The 20,817-nt window shown below is 43.8% G+C and overlaps 1 protein-coding gene across 2 annotated transcripts in view; it reads left to right on the plus strand.

Annotated features, from left to right (window-relative positions):
• tll1 (tolloid-like 1) overlaps positions 1-20,817 on the plus strand; it is a 42,314-nt gene that overhangs the window by 10,588 nt on the left and 10,909 nt on the right. For both annotated transcript variants that reach the window (XM_084005949.1, XM_084005950.1), the window contains exons 3-17: positions 4,967-5,089; positions 5,279-5,359; positions 6,052-6,225; positions 6,326-6,443; positions 7,961-8,139; positions 8,684-8,789; positions 10,071-10,195; positions 11,560-11,675; positions 11,790-11,892; positions 12,581-12,697; positions 12,924-13,069; positions 13,567-13,762; positions 13,889-14,014; positions 14,932-15,092; positions 15,194-15,374. In XM_084005949.1, coding sequence (XP_083862075.1) covers positions 4,967-5,089; positions 5,279-5,359; positions 6,052-6,225; positions 6,326-6,443; positions 7,961-8,139; positions 8,684-8,789; positions 10,071-10,195; positions 11,560-11,675; positions 11,790-11,892; positions 12,581-12,697; positions 12,924-13,069; positions 13,567-13,762; positions 13,889-14,014; positions 14,932-15,092; positions 15,194-15,374 — 2,052 coding nt within the window. The remainder of the gene's footprint in view (positions 1-4,966; positions 5,090-5,278; positions 5,360-6,051; positions 6,226-6,325; positions 6,444-7,960; positions 8,140-8,683; positions 8,790-10,070; positions 10,196-11,559; positions 11,676-11,789; positions 11,893-12,580; positions 12,698-12,923; positions 13,070-13,566; positions 13,763-13,888; positions 14,015-14,931; positions 15,093-15,193; positions 15,375-20,817) is intronic.

Below are 20,817 nucleotides of genomic sequence, written 5' to 3' on the forward strand. Positions count from 1 at the left end.
AATTTTGCCAAATCATTACACTATACAGACAGAGCTTCCATTTAGATCCGCCTGAACAACCCTCTACTCATTGGCTCCTTAGTCTAATTAAAACAAAGTATGAGCAGAAGATTATTACAAATTTACTGTCATACGCGTAGTGAGAGTAAACAAAAGGGAATGAAGGTAGTGTCTGATATTTTTTTGTAGAGGAAGTTATATTTATTGTTGAGCCCTACAATTTTTGGGGCATTTTTGTACATTTTTCAACACTGTTGGCTTACAGTGAACTGGCATTGCAGCACCTGCTAAGGGTTAACGTGGATCAAGCAGCTTGCACAACAATTCCTTTTGGAGAAAATCCTCCAACGGGGCAAAATTAATCTCTTTTTAATATCAAAGTACGTTCACAGTCAGTTATATACTGGAAGGGCTCATACACATGCACATATTGATACACGCGCGCTCGCACACACATCTTAGGCCACCTACAGTGTGACCTTATATTTGCTTAATGAGGAGCTTAGTGAGGTGTGTGTGTGTGTGTGAGAGAGAGAGAGAGATACAGAGCAGCGAGTGCAGCATGAGTGCATAACTCAGCAGTACATAATACTCCACTGTATTCTACCGTTGTGTCTGTAAAAAATGAGAGGAACATATGAGTCTCTTTTAAAAAAAATAGCACGTGAAACGTGTCAGGAAAAGTACAAATACTAAATGTTATTGTGTTTATCAATATATTTTTTTAGATTTATTTCTTATGTTGCTGAATGTGCATTGTGTCTATTCACTCCAGCTGTGACCAATTCAGTCATTGCAACACTCATTAAACTAGTGCATATCAGCAGTGGAGTCTGGTGACTTATGAGGACAGTTCTGTGAGAAAACCATCAAAGTCTGAACGTTAAAAGACAGTTGGGACTGTCTCTAAGAATTGTACAAAAACATATTAAAGTCAAATATATAGTGACATTGAGGGGGGAAAAAAACAAAAGCTCTTATAATTCAATTTTAATTATTTCTCTATCAGATAAAAACAATAATAAGCTGAATTGTTTTATTATTATTTTTGCATCTATCAATGCAAATTGGATCAAACTGATCTAATGGGAGGAAGGAGAAGTCTGGGTTTTGGCACGCATAGCCAACAGGTTTTGGTTGGATGACCTAAGTGTCCGTTCAATGGTGTAAGGGTTTTGTAACTTGGAAATGTAGGCGGGAGCTAGGCGATGGACGATGTAGTGCCTCATAAGAGATGAAAACAACCTTAAAATCAATCCTGAAGAGAGGCTAAAATAGGACTGATGTGAAATCTACGCCTAGTCCTAGTTAGGAGCGAGCTGAAGCTGGGTCAGGCCTTAGTTTGACTAAGGCAGGTATTTGACTAAGCATGGGACGTCAAACAGTCACACATAGCCACTAGTGTCCTGACATTTGTTAGCAGGCTGCAGAGTACACTTGCAGAAAGCCACACCGCTCCCATGAGAAGTTGATCAATACAACGCAAACCGATCCGGTTGCTCTCCGTGGTGTGAGGTGCTGGATGCGTGTGAGGGAAGTCTGCCTCCCACTCTTGTTTGGTGCATTATTCCTGTGTGTGTTTGCTGCAGTGCCCCTGCTGAAGGGCGAACACTAAGGCCCTGGTCAGCATGATGTAGGTCCCCCGGGACATCCTGGGGTTTTTTGGATCAATACTTTTTCTCCTGCATCTCCCTGCATCACTGTCCTCACCCCTCCTCTCCCACTGGCTTGACTTTGGGCTATTTATGGTAGCCCTTTGGATTAACAAGACCCCGACAATCAATGGGCCAAACTTACCATCGGTGTACTCTCCCTCTTCTTCTCTGCTTGTGTCAGCTCCTTTTTCCTCTGGGAAACTTTTAGTCCTCGTAGTTTTTCTTGTCGTCCTAAAATACCAGAAACTACTCAAAGTGTAATGACACAAACACGCCGTCCCACAAATAGAAACAAAAGCCAGGGGGATATCGTTTCAAATGCAGGTGCAATGTGATACTGTTTATAGGAGAATTCAGTAACGATGACCTTTTGCTTTAGGTTTCTTTACGAGTGTTTGTGACTCACTATGACAACCACTTTGGCAGAGTTTGTACCCGTGTCATTGTCACCCCACGGTACAATTTATACAGCCCGTGTTCAGATCACGTCTTAGCACAAGCAATGACGTAATTGCTATTTTTGCGGCTTTAAATTGCGAAGTCACATCAAGCTCTTCAGAATCAAATAAACCTCTTTTATAGTTTTCATTAAAAAGCAGACAAGGGAAAGACATTTTACTGTCCTATGTTATTACTTCTGCACATTTCATTAAGGGATAAATCACTTTTCCATAGCGATGTTACAAAGCAAACAGTAAATGACAAGAACTGATGTGGTTGGTTGTTATTGGTCCAGCTATGTGATGGAACCATTGCTCATAAAATGACCAAAAACCTGTCGGCCATGGCCAAGTCATTGGTATGAACCCGTACCTGCACCTGAACTTGCACTCTGATTCACACAAAGTACCGTCTGTATAATAGATACACAATATATTTCCTTTGGATCAGACATTATCCTCAAATCCATCAACCCAACGCATCGTATGCCACCATCCATCGGCACACACACCCAGTCTGTATCGAATATCATGATTTGTAAACCATCTGTGGTCATTGTGGTTCGCACCTCACTTCAACAATAGCTTGGAGTCGAGCACAATGGCACCCTGACCCCCCGTTTCCTTTAGTGGCAATCCTGATTAGCTAAGTGACAAGCTTCTCCCATGCCATTGTTTATGTATTAGTGTCTTGAGTCCCCGTGGAGGGCAGTAACTCCGCTCAGCTAATCATTCAGCGATGGTTATCGTCCAGTTGTTCATTGTTGGAGGCCGAGAGGTGTATCGTAGATATGGAAAGAGAGGGAGGGAAGAAATAAATAAAAATGTGTGTAAGGAGTCACAAAGGGATGAGGGAGGATGGGGATTGAAGCGGGAGCAGGAGGGAAGGTTATTCAGTGAGGCGATGAAGAGAGGCAGGCAGGTGAGGCATGCTGCAGGAGGGATTTTAAGATTGTAAAAAGCATTTGATATGACAGGTGTGTTCATCTTCCAGATGTTTTTACTTCAAAATTCCTTCCACAGAAAGAATTGGCTTGCTGAGTTTCAGTGGAGGTTTGGTTGCAAAAAGGGAATTTCTATGAAAGAAAGGCCGTTTCCTAAGGGTAAGCCCAGAGATGCACTGATTCCAAAGGTATTGCCGATTACGATTTTTATAAAGATTTATGCTGATTGTGATTTTCTCCCGAAAAATAATTTAAAATGTCCGGAAGTCAGATTAAACGGGTTTTTACGTTGTTATTTTCTTGTATTGTGCTCATTTGCATAAACCATGCTTCAAATGATTAGGTAATATACAATATAAAAAAGCATTAACACATTTAATTCTATATTATAAACTACTTAGAGTGGTCAAACTTCGATATTCTAATCTTACTTGGTTAAAATCACTGCATTTCCCAACAGCATTTTTTCAGCCTAACGTTGTAGATACAGAGCAGATAATAGGTTACTGTTACCGAGACCAATAAGTTCCAAATGTTTGAAAGCCGTCTCTGCTCTCGGCATATTGTAACCGATAGCAGATCCAGCTATTTGAGGATCGGTATGCGAAATTGGTATCTGAATTATTACATCTCTAAAACTAGGTAAATAAATATCTTTCTCATATTAGATTACATCATATTACATTTAGCTAAAGCTTGCGACCCGGTTGAGAGGAGGAACAACTATTTCAATGTACATATGAATGTGTTAGTATTGTTTTAGGAGAGATTGGATGAAACGTGAACGATCCTTTTAACAGTCGGCATGAGTCACACTGAGACCTTTAACCAGATTGGTTAAAGGAGAGAGGAGGGACGTGAGGATGAGCAGGGAGAGGATGGAGGGGTCCCAGTAGGCATGGAGGGAGGGAGAGAATAGGCTAGGTGCCGAAAGGCCTTATATCAGACCACTGTAGGACCACCGGGTCTTACTGGTGACTGTTCCTGTGTGATAGGGAGGGAGAGGAAGAACGCTGAAATCAGCTCTCTGGGCAGCTGATATCAAACACACATTAATATATTATAGGTGGTGTCAGATGTGTAAGTGGAGTGAAGTGGAACTAAGATGCTTGTGGTATGACAGTGTTGATGTAACTCAGAGAATCAATAACCAGATTTATGTGATGACTTCCCCTATTCTGATAAAGAAAACATCAGAGTACACTTCTAATTTGCACTTCTAATTTGCCTACAAATGATTTTTAATCCCTTGTAGAATTTTCTAATTGTTTCTATGTCTGACTCAAACCAGGGCAGTAGAGATTCACACTCGTAGTTACACTCACAAACCTGGGAGCTGCCATAGAACGACCAAAGCTCCACTAGAGTATTCGAGGGGTTGATGAAGGGGTAGCAAGTGCCGCTCTTTCACTTTATCTTGAGTCACTTCCTCTTTGTCAGCCTCTAATTCATGGTTCACAATTCAGGATTTTATTAATAGTAAACCACACACAAAAGAACAAAAGAAGACTTTTATGTTGGAGCACAAGACATGCAAATATAAGACATAAGTTGTGAACTCTGCTAGAGACTTGGGACAAGTTCAAGAAAGAGATAATGCCTGCTTATTCCAAGTTTTCCACTTTTTCTACAGTGACGCTGTTTGATGTGCGTATGATTCCTCCCCTTCACTCTGGACACACACCTACATGGGCATCTAACTCACTAGGAAAAAAACTAACAAGCCAACAGCAGAGCTCTTGAATTACCAGAAACAATATCAGACATTTCTTGGATTCCGTTGAATGGATTAAAACTTGCTATAACACAGACCTGAGATGGGGAAAAGGGTGCATATTATACGTGTCCTTTCCAGTGATCGTGATACTATGTGCGTGAGCCTGTTGTGGATTGTGATTGTAACCCAAGTTTTTGTCTCGACTTCCAGCGGCATTCTGGGGCGACATCGCTTTGGACGAAGAGGACCTGCGCATGTTCCAGATCGACAGGACGATAGACCTCACGCAGCACACACACATGCACACGCACTCCCGGCAGGGCCACACGTCTGGTAAGTCACGTCTCAGTAATCAACATGAAATACTCACGTTTCCTTCTGAAACTCTCGTTTCTCATTACCTGTCGGCTGTAGAGTAAAGCAGCTTCGGTGGGAAGGAAGTAGACGGGGGGGGGGGGCATGTGATATCAGCATTTATTGTGCATTGTTCGTGTTTTGACTCTTGGCTCCTGTGTTTGTCAGGTGGCCTGGAGGAACATGACATTTCTAAGAAGAGAGGATCTTTATATCTGCTGCTTGATAGAATACGCAGGTTCGGCTTCGGTAAGGACCCTTAACTCTACTGCTCACTTTTAGCCAATAAACTACACATCCTATATCCTGTGCCTAACATGCAATAATGACATCCGAGATCTTCTGGGAATTTCCCTTTATTTCCAACAACAGAACCCTTTTCTGCAGAGAGCTTCGATTAGACTTCTAAAACCCACAACTTTGAATGCACTAACATTGCTTGTAACAATGCAAATGTTGACAAAAAACATATAATGAGATTTGATGATGAGCAAATGTCACGTGTCTGACGTTTTTTTCAATAAGTGTTGCTGGACCCGTGACAGTGACTGCTTTTCTTCTGTATGCTTTTTACAAGTGGGCTTGCAAATAGCAAGTTTGTACCAAGACTCTACCGGAGCACAAATAGATCCAGAACTACAGAATGTTTAAAATTAACTTTTTAGCGCAACTCATTCAGTAAACATGAAATTAAATTAAATTGGAATGTTATGTTTGATAAACCAGTATATTGTAGCCAGAGCTATATCTGTCTGAGTTTTATTACCCTCTGATCTGAGGAGAAACTCTGAAAGGTCACGTATATAATAAGAAATCGTGTGATCCAATAATCTCAGAGCACATTTATGAACTGACGTTCATAATAATAGTCCGGTAATTTATTCTGTTTGAACACACGACAAGAACTTGTGGAACTTTCTCTCTCCTCGCGACTCTCTAAGACTATCTCCCCAAGAACTCCAGCAAGGCAGCTGCCATTCCCAAGAGCCAAACTGGGAAGCTTGGGAAGGCTGGCAACGTCGCGAAGAGCCGCACTCCTCGAGCGGCCACATCCCGAGCTGAGAGGATATGGCCCGGAGGAGTCATTCCGTACGTCATAGGAGGAAACTTCACTGGTAAGCAACTCCACTGGAAAGCTGCCTGCACAGCTCAACAGTAAAATACACGGCGACATGTCATTTTGTAAAAGTAGGATGTGAAACGTGTGTGTTTCAGGTAGTCAGAGAGCCATGTTCAAGCAGGCGATGCGTCACTGGGAGAAACAGACGTGCGTAACCTTCATTGAGAAGACGGATGAGGAAAGCTACATCGTGTTCACCTACAGACCCTGCGGGTGAGTTTGGTGAATCTCTGTGTGTGTGTGTGTGTGTGTGTGTGTGTGTGTGTGTGATTGTGTACCTAGAGTTCAGTAGTGACCTTGTCACAGCGAGAGACGATACGGTCACTCAACAATGGCTCCACTTTCCTTCCTGTCCTGCTGCTGTTTCCCCGTCCCACCAATCACGCTGCTCACTCTTAAGTTTTTTTGTGTGTTTGTGCACTTTTTTTTGTTTGTACACTGCAGAAGTGCATTGTTCTGTCGAGTGGCAGCACGGTGGGGGTCATAGTGTGTTTGTACAGTGGTGGCACTTCACTGACTGTAAAGTTGGAGGGTTTTTAGAATGGCTGAAATCCGGACGTTTGGGTTTATCTCTCCCAGGATGTTGGATTAAAAGAGTATGATAATAGGATATTGAAAATGGTTAGTTAATTTCATACATTGATTGGTTGACCAGCAGTGAATGAACCAGCAGCAATTAGTTTGCTCTGCACTGTTTGAGTATTTTGGTATCAATATGTAAACTCAAGTCTTTTATTGTATCGCAACGAGTTCTATACCCAGAGCTACATTTTAAAACGACTTTATCATTGAACAATAACAGTAAGGCAATGAGTAGGTTGCAATTAACTGCATGTTGTTTTTTGGCTCGCAAAATAATATTAGATGCCCAATGAAGATCAAAATGATGTTAAATGATTATTAATGTTTGGTTGGAACAAAGAAACAGATTCTAATTCTACTTTCTTTGGATTTGCCTAGTCCTCTCTTTTAATTGAACAATTATGGTTATTTGCGTCCTAAAGAAGTTCATCTTGAAATATATGTGCTTTTCAGATGTAAAACGCTATTTAGATTGAGTGAAAGATCTGCGTGTGAACAGATAGCAGCAGTTGTCTCGTGCTCTGTGACTGGCTGGCTGTATCAGAGATTAGACACTTTAATCTGATGTATAAATACCCTGCAGCTTGGATGTGTGACAGAGACGGAGACAGAGACGGAGAGAAAATGCAGAAAAATAAGTGATTTATGTTTTATAACACAACCGCAGTAAATGCGGCGCACCTGTTGTGAGTGAAGTGCTGATACTAGAGCTACACACGCTTGAATAAAAGACTCTGTATCTACTCCAGTGACTCCTGATCCTTACCCTGCAATCAGCTCGCTGGATAACTTTAATCAGATTTGTTAGCTTGGCACGGATGTCTCGGCTAACCAGAAAAAAAAAAGAATGAGCGTGTGTGTTATGTGTGTGTTCTTTGAGCAGCGATATGCGAATTCTCACAGCCTATTCACATTTGGTTATGAAACAGCAGCGCTATCGGAGCATTGTATGTAAATAAATGGCTTTCCCTCTGGTGGACGTAGTACGGGGCAGGAAATCCTGAAAAGTGTGTGTGTGTGTGTGTGTGTGTGTGTGTGTGTGTGTGTGTGTTCATACAGCACTGCTAGTGCCTTTTTCCACTGCCAAATGTGTAGTAAATATCATCCGCCTATCTCCCTGCTATCAACTTCCTACTAATTCTTATTAGGTGTTGTTCCTATGTGGGTCGTCGTGGCAACGGGCCCCAGGCTATCTCCATAGGCAAGAACTGTGACAAGTTTGGCATCGTGGTGCACGAACTGGGCCACGTCATTGGCTTCTGGCACGAGCACACGCGGCCTGACCGCGACGATCACGTGACCATCATCCGCGATAACATCCAGCCAGGTGAGACTCGGTACCCACGATGCACCTGGGTCTCTTGTTGGAATCATCCAGGCTTGTTAGCACTTTTAAAATGAGTGCGTTCATGGAAAACGTGTGTGTATGTGTGTTTTAAATTCATACTAGTGTGTGTGTGTGTGTGTGTGTGTGTGTGTGTGTGTGTGTGTGTGAGAATGAGGCTTTTAATGACTGTGAAGTTATCTTGACCCCAGATTGTCTTTTTTTTCCTCCCACACACTCCTTTGCACCGTCACGCAATTTTGACATGAAATCAAATGAAGCAGCAGTGAATCAGACCTTTCACAAGTTTTTATTAAACATACCAGAGCCCTCCGCTCAGCTCTATTAGTCTTCAAGTATTTAATGAATGCCCTGATCTTGATCATTTAAAGGATGTTTTGTGTGATCAGTGATGTGTAAAGAGTGTATCTGTGCATGTTTGTTGAGGCGTGATAAAATTAAAACCTTTCTAATACCGCTGTCCTTGCATGCGTGCCAATGTGTGTGTGTGTGTGTGTGTGTGTGTGTTTGTATGTGCGGTTCCCAGGCCAGGAGTATAACTTCCTCAAGATGGAGCCAGGGGAGGTCAACTCTCTCGGGGAGCCATATGATTTTGATAGCATCATGCACTATGCCAGGAACACCTTCTCACGGTAACAGGCGTCATAATCGCATCTCTTGACTCTTGACTTAAAAAAAAAAAAGAAAGTAACCTCAATGTTTTAAAAAAAAAAATGTTCCTCTATGTTGATGTTGTTCGCAAATGATGGCTCAGTTCAACATATAAAAATGAATATAGAAAGACTGTAACTGTGTAACAAACAAAACGTATCCAGAGATCGTAGTGAAGGGGACGTAGTTAGCTTGGGCGTCATCAGAATGCTTAACAAACGGAACATGTGATCATTGTGTAAACCCAACACAGTATTTGTACTCTAACTGGAAAACAGGAAATACAGATGCTAACCTTATGTCTGAGTCAGGCAACTGTTAAGTTGTAGCAGTGTTACCCAATCTTTTTGGCCATTAAAAGTATGTCTTCTTGTGACCCTGTGTCATGAGTTGCTTATGTCTTCTGAGCAGTTCAAATAAAAAGCAGTGATAACCAGCATTTTAACATTGTGAAAGGGAATTATCACCTTAATCCGCAGCTCTTGCCAGCTTTATGGAGCTTGACAGTGATTGTCAGTTGATTATTTAGCTGTCTGCAGTTTTTCTTCACTCTCCTTGCTCTCTCGGCATCGTTTTCGGCCGCATCGGCCAGCTGTTTTCTAGTGAAAACGCTCTAAAAAACACCCTCATTGGGTATAATCATCAGGTGACTCAGGGAGCACGACTCCAAATGGATGATAACGTTGCTCCGTATCTGCTGGATGTGTAAATATGCAACTAATTGCTAACAAGTTTGCTATATCGACTCAAAACTTGACGACAATGTTACACTCACAACTTGTTTCCACTGCCTCCAAGTGGCCAAAAGTTATTGCAGGTTTAAATGGAGATCACCCAGAGTTAGAAAATGCAGTAATTCACAAAACATTTGTCTTTGTACCACAAGGAAGCGACCGAGTTTGAGGTCTAGTCAGCGATAGAACATTTACTTTGAGAGAAATTGGAAATAATCACTTACACCACAGTAAAACTAATGGAAGCTTTTCAGCATCATGAAATCACTTCCCATGTTATTTGGCAGCGACAGCAGTCACGGATTTACTTTCCATGCTTCCCATGTGAGGATGCTTTTTAATCTCTGCAATACCTACTCTCATGAGCCCTCCTGTTCCCACTCAGCTCCATGTCACACATTAGAACGCTGGCGGTGTGATCAGTATTCACTCTTTGAGTTCATTAGATCATTTTGAAGATACATGAATGGGTGGCTTTATTTGATTTCATTGAAAAAAAATCAAAGATCCCTCTTTTCTTTCCTGAAGAGGGATGTTCCTCGACACCATCCTTCCATCCAGAGATGAAAACGGGGTCCGGCCTGCTATTGGCCAGCGCACCAGGCTCAGTAAAGGAGACATTGCACAGGCAAGGAAGCTGTATAGATGTCCAGGTACTGATATATTTACTATGAGAATATAGTGTGTGTGTGTGTGTGTGTGTCAAAAGGTTACTTCTGTCTATCTGCTCGTATCATTGACGTAAAAATGTGCCCACCCCTTTACGTTCTCCGAGGCACAGAGGTGAAGTTGAGTAATTTGTTTTTCCATGTGATGCTCGCACACATCACACACACTCCACCCAATCGACACGCCATCTTGCGCACACCCGTGCTGTCCGTGACGTCCCTCTGGACCCGGTTGCGCAGCTCTTGCGTGATCTAGATCTGCTCTCAAGCTGTGTTGTGCAGAAATGTCGCAATGGCTGACGATCACAAAATGCCGCCATCCCTCTTTTTTGGCCCGCGCACACACACACACACACACACACACAAACACACACACACACACCCAGGACAGTTTCACGCTTTAGGTCATCTGTATCTGAGACAAATGGATTAAAGTCTCTGTTTCATAGTGTTTTTGTGTCTGTATCATTTTGACTAATTTATCATCTGTTCAAATCCAACCAATCTGACAAAATGCAATTGTGGCGTTTATTTATTCCGTTAATATGAATAACTGCTTAATCCATCTTCATACTCGAGTGAGAACAAGACTGTTTGTGTGTCCCAGCTGGAAATAGATACAACTTCAACCTTATAAGGTCATGTTTGAGTGATACCATATTCACTGACAGATGAACCGAGCCCCAGGGCATTGTGGGGGAAAACAGCATGCATGATGGGATAGGAGGGGCACATTTGGCTAACCTCCTTTTGCGAGGGAATGACAGCGTTAAACTCAGACTGAAGAGAGAAATGTTATCTGAGGATTTTTACATTCAGCTGTAATTGTTCTCTGTGGTTTTCTTCATTGCGATACATTTCAAGTCCGTCTGCCTTGTTCACTTACTGTCAATGACTGTACTGCTGAACCGTGACGAGGCTTCCTGACTGCGGTCGGAGCTCACTTGTATAGTGATACACACAGGGATACAAACATGCATATTGCAGCTTCCATCATGCCAAATTCAAACAAAAACAACAAAAAAACACAAGTTTGTTTGGGAGAATCATTTTCATTGCTTTACTGGTTTATGAATCGCGAAATACGTGCCTGACAGTTTCCATATGGACGGATCAGATATTATAGAATGAGCCGTAGTACCTATGTTTATTTGTGGTAAATTCTCAGTTAAAAAATGAGAATAATAATAGATAGAGAGCCATGTGTTCTTTATTAATATACCCAAAATAAGGATCGGTACGCAGCTGAAAGGATTACGCATGACTCACCACAAAAAGTAACCATGTGTGTGTGTGTGTGGGTGTGTTTGTGTGTGTGTGTGTGTGTGTGTGTGTGTGGGTCTTTACAGCATGCGGCGAGACGCTCCAAGAGTCAACTGGCAACTTCTCGTCGCCCGGATACCCCAATGGATACCCATCATACACACATTGTGTCTGGAGGATATCTGTTACACCCGGAGAAAAGGTGCGCACGCACACACACACACACACACTTCTTGCTCCCCCTGCCTCTTGTCTGCTTCCGTCTGGTGTAAACATCTGTATGACATATGATAAATATTTACTGTTTTCCCTCCAGATCGTCCTCAACTTCACCACCATGGATCTGTATAAAAGCAGTCTGTGTTGGTACGACTACATCGAGGTTCGGGATGGATACTGGAGGAAAGCTCCACTCCTTGGTAAGGTCGAGCCACAGCCAGCCAAAGGGTACAGTGGCTACCTTTTGAATAAACTGCCTTTCCTTATTTGCTTGGTAGAAATTTACTCCAACCTTTCAGTTTCAATTTCTTTCACATGCCCATCCCACACTCTTTTAAAAGCAGAACCAAGAACCAAGACAGCGTTCATGTTCCCATCAGGAAGAGGGAAAGAGAGAGAGTTTCTTCTGTTATAAATTAAATCAATTTATTCCAAGTTTTGTTTTGATTTTTTTTTTTTCCTTTTTGGATCCTCAGTGGCAGTAGCCACTTCCTAGTGATGTTTTTTTTACTTGCTGCCAAAACGGCCTGCAGCAGCTTTGTATCCCTCCTCTCTTTCAAAAACAAAACATGGCCCAGATAAAGAAGTCTCCAAGTTCAGGGCTATTTGAGTCTTGAATGCCGTGCGTAATGTTTTCTGAATGCCATTCCAATATAAACTCAGTTTGGGACAAGCCCAAAATATATGGAAATGATTTGCCTCCGTTGAACCACGTCGTCTGCAACATGTCCAACATGTTTATTTCTCCTGGTCGAGAAGTCTTAGAACATCCTATAATATTTTCCAGCAGTGGTCTCTCCGATCCATGGAGTCAGTTCATCATGTATTTCCCATCACATTTCGTAGGTTGTATATCCCTAGTTTGTTTTTCTGTGTGTTTTTTAACAGGCCGGTTTTGTGGAGATAAAGTTCCTGACGTCTTGATCTCCACTGACAGCAGGATGTGGATCGAGTTCCGCAGCAGCAGTAACTGGGTGGGAAAAGGCTTCGCCGCCATTTATGAAGGTAACGCCCCTTACAAACTCAAATATTAAAATAATATGGACACACTGTGATTGTAAACACACTGTATGTGATGAAACAAAGGTTGGTTTCAAAATTGATGACCGTGACCTCAAGGTTTCCTTGCATTCCTACGTACACACGTGTGTTTCATCTGTCTCATCTGTCCTGTCTGTCTGTCTGTCTGTCTGTCTGTCTCTCTCTCTGTCTGTCTGCCTCTCCTGTGCAGCGATCTGTGGAGGAGAAATCACCAAGGACTCAGGACAGATTCAGTCTCCCAACTACCCTGATGACTACAGACCGTCCAAAGAGTGTGTGTGGAGGATCACTGTGTCTGAGGGGTACAACGTTGGGCTCAGCTTCCAGGCCTTCGAGGTGAGTCACTCCGTGTGTGTGTGTGTGTGTGTGTGTGTGTGTGCGCTCAGGAATGTCTGGGTCAAATTTCACGCTTGTGTAGCTGCTAGGAAGTTAATAATGTTAGTGTTGCACGTGTGTGTGTGTGTGTGTGTGTGTGTGTGTGTGTGTGTGTGTGTGTGTGAGTGTGTGAGTGTGTGAGTGTGTGAGTGTGTGAGTGTGTGAGTGTGTGTGTGTGTGTGTGTGTGTGTGTGTGTGTGTGTGTGTGAGTGTACAGAGAACAGACGAGGATCAGTTTAGTGCCATAAAAATGTCAGTGTGCTGAATGACTCATCTATCCTCAACCTGACTTCCCTCTTGTAAGGTCAAAGTTCACCGTTACACAGAAGGTCAAGCTCGTTTAAAAGTGCTCCAGATATTTTTTCTAGGCTTGAACTTCACAGAGATATTTGAAGGGTGATAGGATGGATTGTTGATATTCATACTCCGTATGTCTTCGCGTGAACCCAAAAATTCAGATCGAGAGGCACGACAGCTGCGCTTACGACTACCTGGAGGTCCGAGACGGCCCCCTGGAGACGAGCCCTCTGATTGGTCGTTTTTGTGGCTATGACAAACCCGAGGATGTGCGCTCCACCTCGCACACACTATGGATGAAGTTTGTCTCAGACGGGACGGTTAACAAGGCCGGCTTTGCCGCTAACTTCTTCAAAGGTGTGTTTTGTGTGTGTGTGTGTGTGTGTGTCGGTTGATTATGTTGTCTTTTTTTTTTAAACCAAAGCATTCTTTAAATGTGTGTGAAAATAAATGTGCGCTGACGTGTGTGTGTGCATTTTCCAGAGGAGGATGAGTGTGCCAAACCGGACAACGGTGGATGTGAACAGAGGTGTGTAAACACTCTCGGCAGTTTCAAGTGTGCCTGTGACCCGGGCTATGAACTAGCTCCTGACAAGAAGAGCTGTGAAGGTAACTGAGTGTGTGTGTTTGTGATTGTGTGTGTGTGTGTGATGCTGAATGCACGTGCCTTCCTTTGTATGCCGCTGTGTGTTTCTGTAGGATATGAGTCTTAAGTCACACATCTGAACCGCCTACATCAACAGGAAAAAACACATTTCTGACGCAAAGCCACATGCCTAGTTGTTCCAATGCCACAAATGCTGTGAAGGTCCTTTTAATCCCACAAAATAGATTAACTACCCGTAATGACCCACATACTGAAACAACTGGGGGAAAAAACACTTCTGAGGCAGAGAGAGGAAAAAGCTTTGCTTTGCTATCCAAACGGTGGTTTTTGCTGTATTTCTTTGATGAGCAGTATTTATTTTGGCAACTTTCATGTGTGGGGGAAGATTTAAAAAATATATGAAACATCTGTAGTCAGTATGTACAATTCCAGTGTCATTTCACCATACCCACCTCAAAAAGGACAAATTAAAGCACTAAATAATAAATATGATGCTCCTGCTACGTTGTTTTGAATTTCCTTTTCTACTCCTATTTTATTTCCATGGAAACTCTTATTTCTTTACATCCATCCATCCATCCATTTTCTACCGCTTATCCTGTATTCAGGGTCGCGGGGGGGCTGGAGCCAATCCCAGCTGTCATTGGGCGAAGGCAGGGTACACCCTGGACAGGCTTATTTCTTTACATGTTACGTGTAATTCATATCTTTAAAAACATAGGAGTCACCACCACTTGTTTATGTATGATGCGGTTTGGCAGGGTCAGGGGAATCCCACTCCCACCGCCATGTAAAGTAAAACAGATCAAACACATTCTGTACAATTCTGTACATGTGGTTTGTAAAACATGTGAGCACATATACAGTTTCCCAGGAGTGTGTGTATGTCTATGTCTGAATTGTTTGTGTGTGTTTCCAGCGGCGTGCGGCGGCCTCCTCTCTAAGTTGAACGGGACCATCAGCACTCCCGGTTGGCCAAAAGAGTATCCGCCCAATAAGAACTGTGTGTGGCAGGTGGTCGCTCCCACTCAGTACCGCATCTCCATGCAGTTCGAGGCCTTCGAGCTGGAGGGGAATGAGGCGAGTGTGTGTTTGTGCGTTGATATCAGGGAGACGCGATGTAGTGTTGCCCCCCCCCCCTCTGTGGATGCGTGTTAAAAGAGCCTCATTTGTGCGTTTAGGTGTGTAAATACGACTACGTGGAGGTGCGCAGCGGCCTTTCATCCGACTCTAAGCTGCATGGTAAATACTGTGGCACCGAAGTCCCTGAGGTCATCACTTCTCAATACAACAACATGAGGATTGAGTTTAAGTCTGACAACACCGTCTCCAAGAAAGGCTTCAAGGCTCACTTCTTCTCTGGTAAGACACATGTGTTTCACCTGTGTGTGTGTGTGTGTGTGTGTGTGTGTTTGTGTGTGTGTGTGTGTTTGTCGGGGGTGGGCAGAGCAGTGTGTTTTGTTTGGAAAGTACAGATTACGTTACAGGAGCCATTTGAGGAGAATTAACTGTGGATATTTTAATACTTTTTATTTTAAGCAGGAAACTAGCTCACAACTGGAATTCATTACAAGGGAATAAAATGTAATGGCTCACTGGGTGCTTTGCTGCTGTCTAGTTAAAGTTTTTCAAAGTATTTCCATGGCCACAACAACATTGATACTAGATGAACCTGCAACCGCCGCCAAAAGTAGTTTTTGAATGTAGGTTGTTTTAAGTGTTAATTGTACCTCAGATATTCTTCTTTAGTGACTCCGATGTCGTTAAGTGGTTAAGACAACGATCCGTTCCCGCCACATATGGTAGGGTGTTACATTTCTTTCTCTTCGTGCTACCAGTGCAGGGAAACAGAATCCCATAAATGAGTGTATCTTCACAAATCATGCTAGACTTATCTATCTTAATTTCGATACAAAGGAATATGCAAGTGGATGGTTACAAGACTTTCAGAAAAAACGCTGGTTTGAAAAATGTTCTGCAATTTCCCGCTCATCTCATATCAGCACAGGGCAGACATTTCTATGGGCTACTAATAATTTATAATTTAATCAGTTGATCAATTGATTTCAACCCCTCACCTTACCTTTGTTGCTCTTTTATGAAGGGTTATTATCCAGTAATGGACACTTCCAAACTAGGGGTAGGGCCAAGGGAAGGGAATTGGGATTAGGCCTACCATTTAATTAAGATTAGGAAAAGATAAAAGGTCCCAGTTAAATATCAAAAACATTTAGAGTAAACAGCGGAGGGTGGAAGGCAAACCAGAGTCTTTACCTCCCCCATTAAACCCCTCTACTACCTCCACACCTTTACCTTTTCGCCACACACTTTCCTGCATTTGCATGGGTTGTACTTTTTCCATTCCTGATTCCTGACCTGCCCACCTCCATTGCGTGTCCACATGTGTGTGTGTCCGCTTGCATGGTTTCAGTATTTGTGAAAATACCCATATGTTATGTGTGCACACCCCCACTCTGCTCTTCTGCCCGTCGACATGTGCTACGTATGTCATGCTGTGTCTCCCGAGCTTCCACCGGCTCTCAGGCCTCCTGCACCCATCACCCATCACCCATCACCCATCACCCTGCACTCTGCCCTCTCTCCCTCAGACAGGCTGCCTCTGTGTCACGAGCGTATGATTGTGTTTGAGTCATGCCAGGACATAAAGCGCAGCCGCTCTCCCATCCGTGGGGATTTCAACAACAAGCTGGCAACCTCATCAAAGGTCAGAGGTAACATGACCTCACAATCGGAGTACTCTGATTGGCTCTGGTCTCCTGTGTGACGAGGGAATGGATGGATCCCGTTTTAATGGCGTGGATTGTTGATGTAATCCATTCCCCTCCAGAGGGAAGCATGTGCTTCGTCCCAATTCCATGCTACATACTAATACTATGGATATGAGCACAACACAATATTAACATTCAGTGACTTTTCAGCAGAATAATAATTAAACATACACATGCATAGTTTTCATTTGTTAGAGCTGTGTGAAGGTCCTCCTTTTCTGTTTGCATTGTGTCATCAGCACCATTAAGTCTCTTATTGATAATGTGAACATAATAGGTATGCATATTATTGTTCCACTTTTCACGCCACACTGTGAAGAGTTCGTACGTAGTATGGAATGGGACCGAGCGATGATTCCCCAGGAGAAACACAACAAATCCCCTACTCTGTGTCGCAGGGATGAATTTGTTGGACGTTAACATCAGATAACAGTTTAAGGAAGTTGTTCTGATGAAAATATCTCTTTTCCTTACTCTTCACATTTAAGGTCGCTTGAAAAGGAAACTGATCTAAAAGTCAACTTCAGTGTAACATTTCGGCGGCTTCCTCCTCCGTCAGAGGAAGTAAAGCTGTTGACTGGATGAGCTTGTCAAAATTAAATTACACCTGGAAGTTAAAGTGCTCAGCGGAGCGTGGCTTCACAGAGAAAGTACTTACTCAGATATAGATAATGTGTGTGTGTGTGCGTGTGCGTGTGTGTTAATTGTTGCTGTGTGAGTGTCTCGCTGCTATTGTCAGAAGCTTTTGGTTGGCAAAGATCCAGTAGCTTTAGGGAGGTCCCTTCGGCCTCCCACACACTACTAATCCATGTGAATGTGCACGTGTGTGTGTGTGTGTGTGTATGTGTGTGTGTGGATATTGTGTGCTTGACCTGAAGAAAGCTACAATGAACACTGTGTAGCATCCAACGGCAAAGCTTCTTAGCCTGTGTTAGGGTGAGACTGAGCCCACAATAGCACCGTAATACCACATCAGACACAGACAAACGCATACGCACGTACACACGCACATACACACACACGTGTACATACACACACACACACACACACACACACACACACACACACACACACACACACACACACACCGGGAGCGGAGGATTTAGTGCTTTCATTAAAAGCAGATCTGGTTTGATTCACAAGCTCTTGAGTTGAGGTGAGACTCTGTGTGTGTGTCTAATCTCCCATCTCTTTATAAGAATCTGTCTCCCACTCAGTCACAAACACTCTGTCTCCCGTACTCCCCCATACTCTCCCGTTCTCTCCACCAGCACTCTCCCGTACTCTCCCATACTCTCCCATACTCTCCCGTTCTCTCCACCAGCACTCTCCCGTACTCTCCCATACTCTCCCATACTCTCCCATACTCTCCCGTTCTCTCCACCAGCACTCTCCCGTACTCTCCCGTACTCTCCCATACTCTCCCGTACTCTCCCATACTCTCCCGTACTCTCCCATACTCTCCCATTCTCTCCCGTTCTCTCCACCAGCACTCTCCCGTACTCTCCCATACTCTCCCATACTCTCCCGTTCTCTCCACCAGCACTCTCCCGTACTCTCCCATACTCTCCCGTTCTCTCCACCAGCACTCTCCCGTACTCTCCCATACTCTCCCGTACTCTCCCATACTCTCCCATACTCTCCCGTTCTCTCCACCAGCACTCTCCCGTACTCTCCCGTACTCTCCCGTACTCTCCCATACTCTCCCATACTCTCCCGTTCTCTCCACCAGCACTCTCCCGTACTCTCCCATACTCTCCCGTTCTCTCCACCAGCACTCTCCCGTACTCTCCCATACACTCCCATACTCTCCCGTTCTCTCCACCAGCACTCTCCCATACTCTCCCATACTCTCCCGTACTCTCCCGTACTCTCCCATACTCTCCCGTTCTCTCCACCAGCACTCTCCCATACTCTCCCGTACTCTCCCATACTCTCCCATATTCTCCCGTACTCTCCCGTACTCTCCCATACTCTCCCATACTCTCCCGTACTCTCCCGTACTCTCCCATACTCTCCCATACTCTCCCGTTCTCTCCACCAGCACTCTCCCATACTCTCCCGTACTCTCCCATACTCTCCCGTACTCTCCCATACTCTCCCGTACTCTCCCATACTCTCCCGTTCTCTCCACCAGCACTCTCCCATACTCTCCCGTACTCTCCCATACTCTCCCGTACTCTCCCATACTCTCCCATACTCTCCCGTTCTCTCCACCAGCACTCTCCCGTACTCTCCCATACTCTCCCGTACTCTCCCATACTCTCCCGTTCTCTCCCCTACTCCCCCGTACTCCCCCGTACTGTCCCGTACTGTCCCGTACTCTCCTGTACTCTCCCCTACTCTCCCGTACTCTCCCGTACTCTCCCCTACTCTCCACTGCTCTCCCGTACTCTCCCGTCCACATGCTCCGTCTCCTTGTGCGTCCATCTGTAGATCCCCACCTCTCTCCGTTGCCGTGTCTCTAACACAATCAGTGTCGTCAACATGGCGACCCGCACAAAGCGAGTCTTCCCTTCTCTTTCCGCCTCTGCCCTGTGATCCTTCAGTGTTCGGCTTCACTAAAAATGGGCGTTGTCATCATCACGCTGAGAAGAAGCGGCGCGGTTGCAAAGAAGCCCCAAAAAAAAGGGAGAGGGAGGGAAAATGAGCGAGAAGCGAGAAAACACCACAGTTGGGTTCTTTCAACTTTTGTTTTAAGCCTACGGATATTCAAACCTAATCTCCTAACGAGCATCGGCACGCCAGTCATTATAAACTCACGCTGTCTTCGAGTTTATTCCAAGTTCTCGTGGAGAACTACGTCTCTGAAGATGCAAAATATGTCAGGCAGAGTTTTGGGGGGAAATGTGTATAAAAAACATTTGACTAGACATCTGGAAATGATGCGGCCAATTGAAGATAAAGTCTTCAGGTTTGACTGTTTCACTCTTTGTTAACATCACATAGCTTCAATGAAGAGGTTTGACAGAATATGTTTCATACCGTCAGACCGTGTGGAATAAGATTTGAACAACCTTAAAGTTACTTAAGTTGAAACAAAGAGGGGAAACTGTTTCGGAAATACGCATCTTCTCTTGCCGAGAATAAGATGAGGAGAGGAATGCCGCTCTCACGTTTCTCTGGTAGATATGAAGCTCCAGCAGCAATGAGCTTAGCTTAGCACAAGGACTGACAACGGGAAAACAGCCAGGCTGGCCCTGTTCAAACATAACAAAATCCATGTAAAAAGCACATCCAAAGCTCAGAAGTGAAACCTTTCTTTGTATATTTATTTAATCCGTGCTCTATAATGTCTGCACGGATTAAATAAATATACAAAGAAAGGTTTCAGAAGTGAAACCTTTCTTTGTATATTTATTTAATCCGTGCAGACATTATAGAGCGTTATCGATCTTCTCATCTCACTTTGCAAGAAAGCAAATTGCGCGTATTTCACCGAAATATATGCATATAAAGAATGTAAATCCTCAAACAGTTTCTTTGCATTGCTGTGCCAACATAACCAACACCAAAACAAACAAAAAGAATGATAAAAATAACTGTAACAAGTGATTTCATGTAACGCAACCATTTGGTGTAAAGCAGTAAGGCTTTATTTGACTTTCAAGATAATCAGTTCAGCCTTGTTTGCATGCAAATTTATGGAGCAAAGTGCTCCAAATATCAAATCAGTTTTATTCATGGGGGGAATTTGTGGTCTACATTTCGGCATCACCATGACAACGTAATGTCCCACCCTACCATGTACCGCGGTGATGAACGTACAAATCACAGAGAATTAGGTCTCCGGTATCTTTCCAAATGTATGACACGCTGCTCACAAGATTCGAATGCGGCGACGGAAGCTTTCATCACATTCAGTTTCTCTGAGTCGGCTGAGTGAACACATCACACGGGTTTAACAGTGGTGGGCTGGCCACAGGAAAGAGCAGCGGATCTGAAAACAGCTGTTATGGGCAGAGGTGTTTCAGAGCCAAAGTCCTGAGACTGACCACAGAGCAGCCATAACCATG

This window comes from Eutrigla gurnardus, assembly GCF_963514095.1.
Source record: "Eutrigla gurnardus genome assembly, chromosome: 3".
Lineage (NCBI taxonomy): Eukaryota > Metazoa > Chordata > Actinopteri > Perciformes > Triglidae > Eutrigla > Eutrigla gurnardus.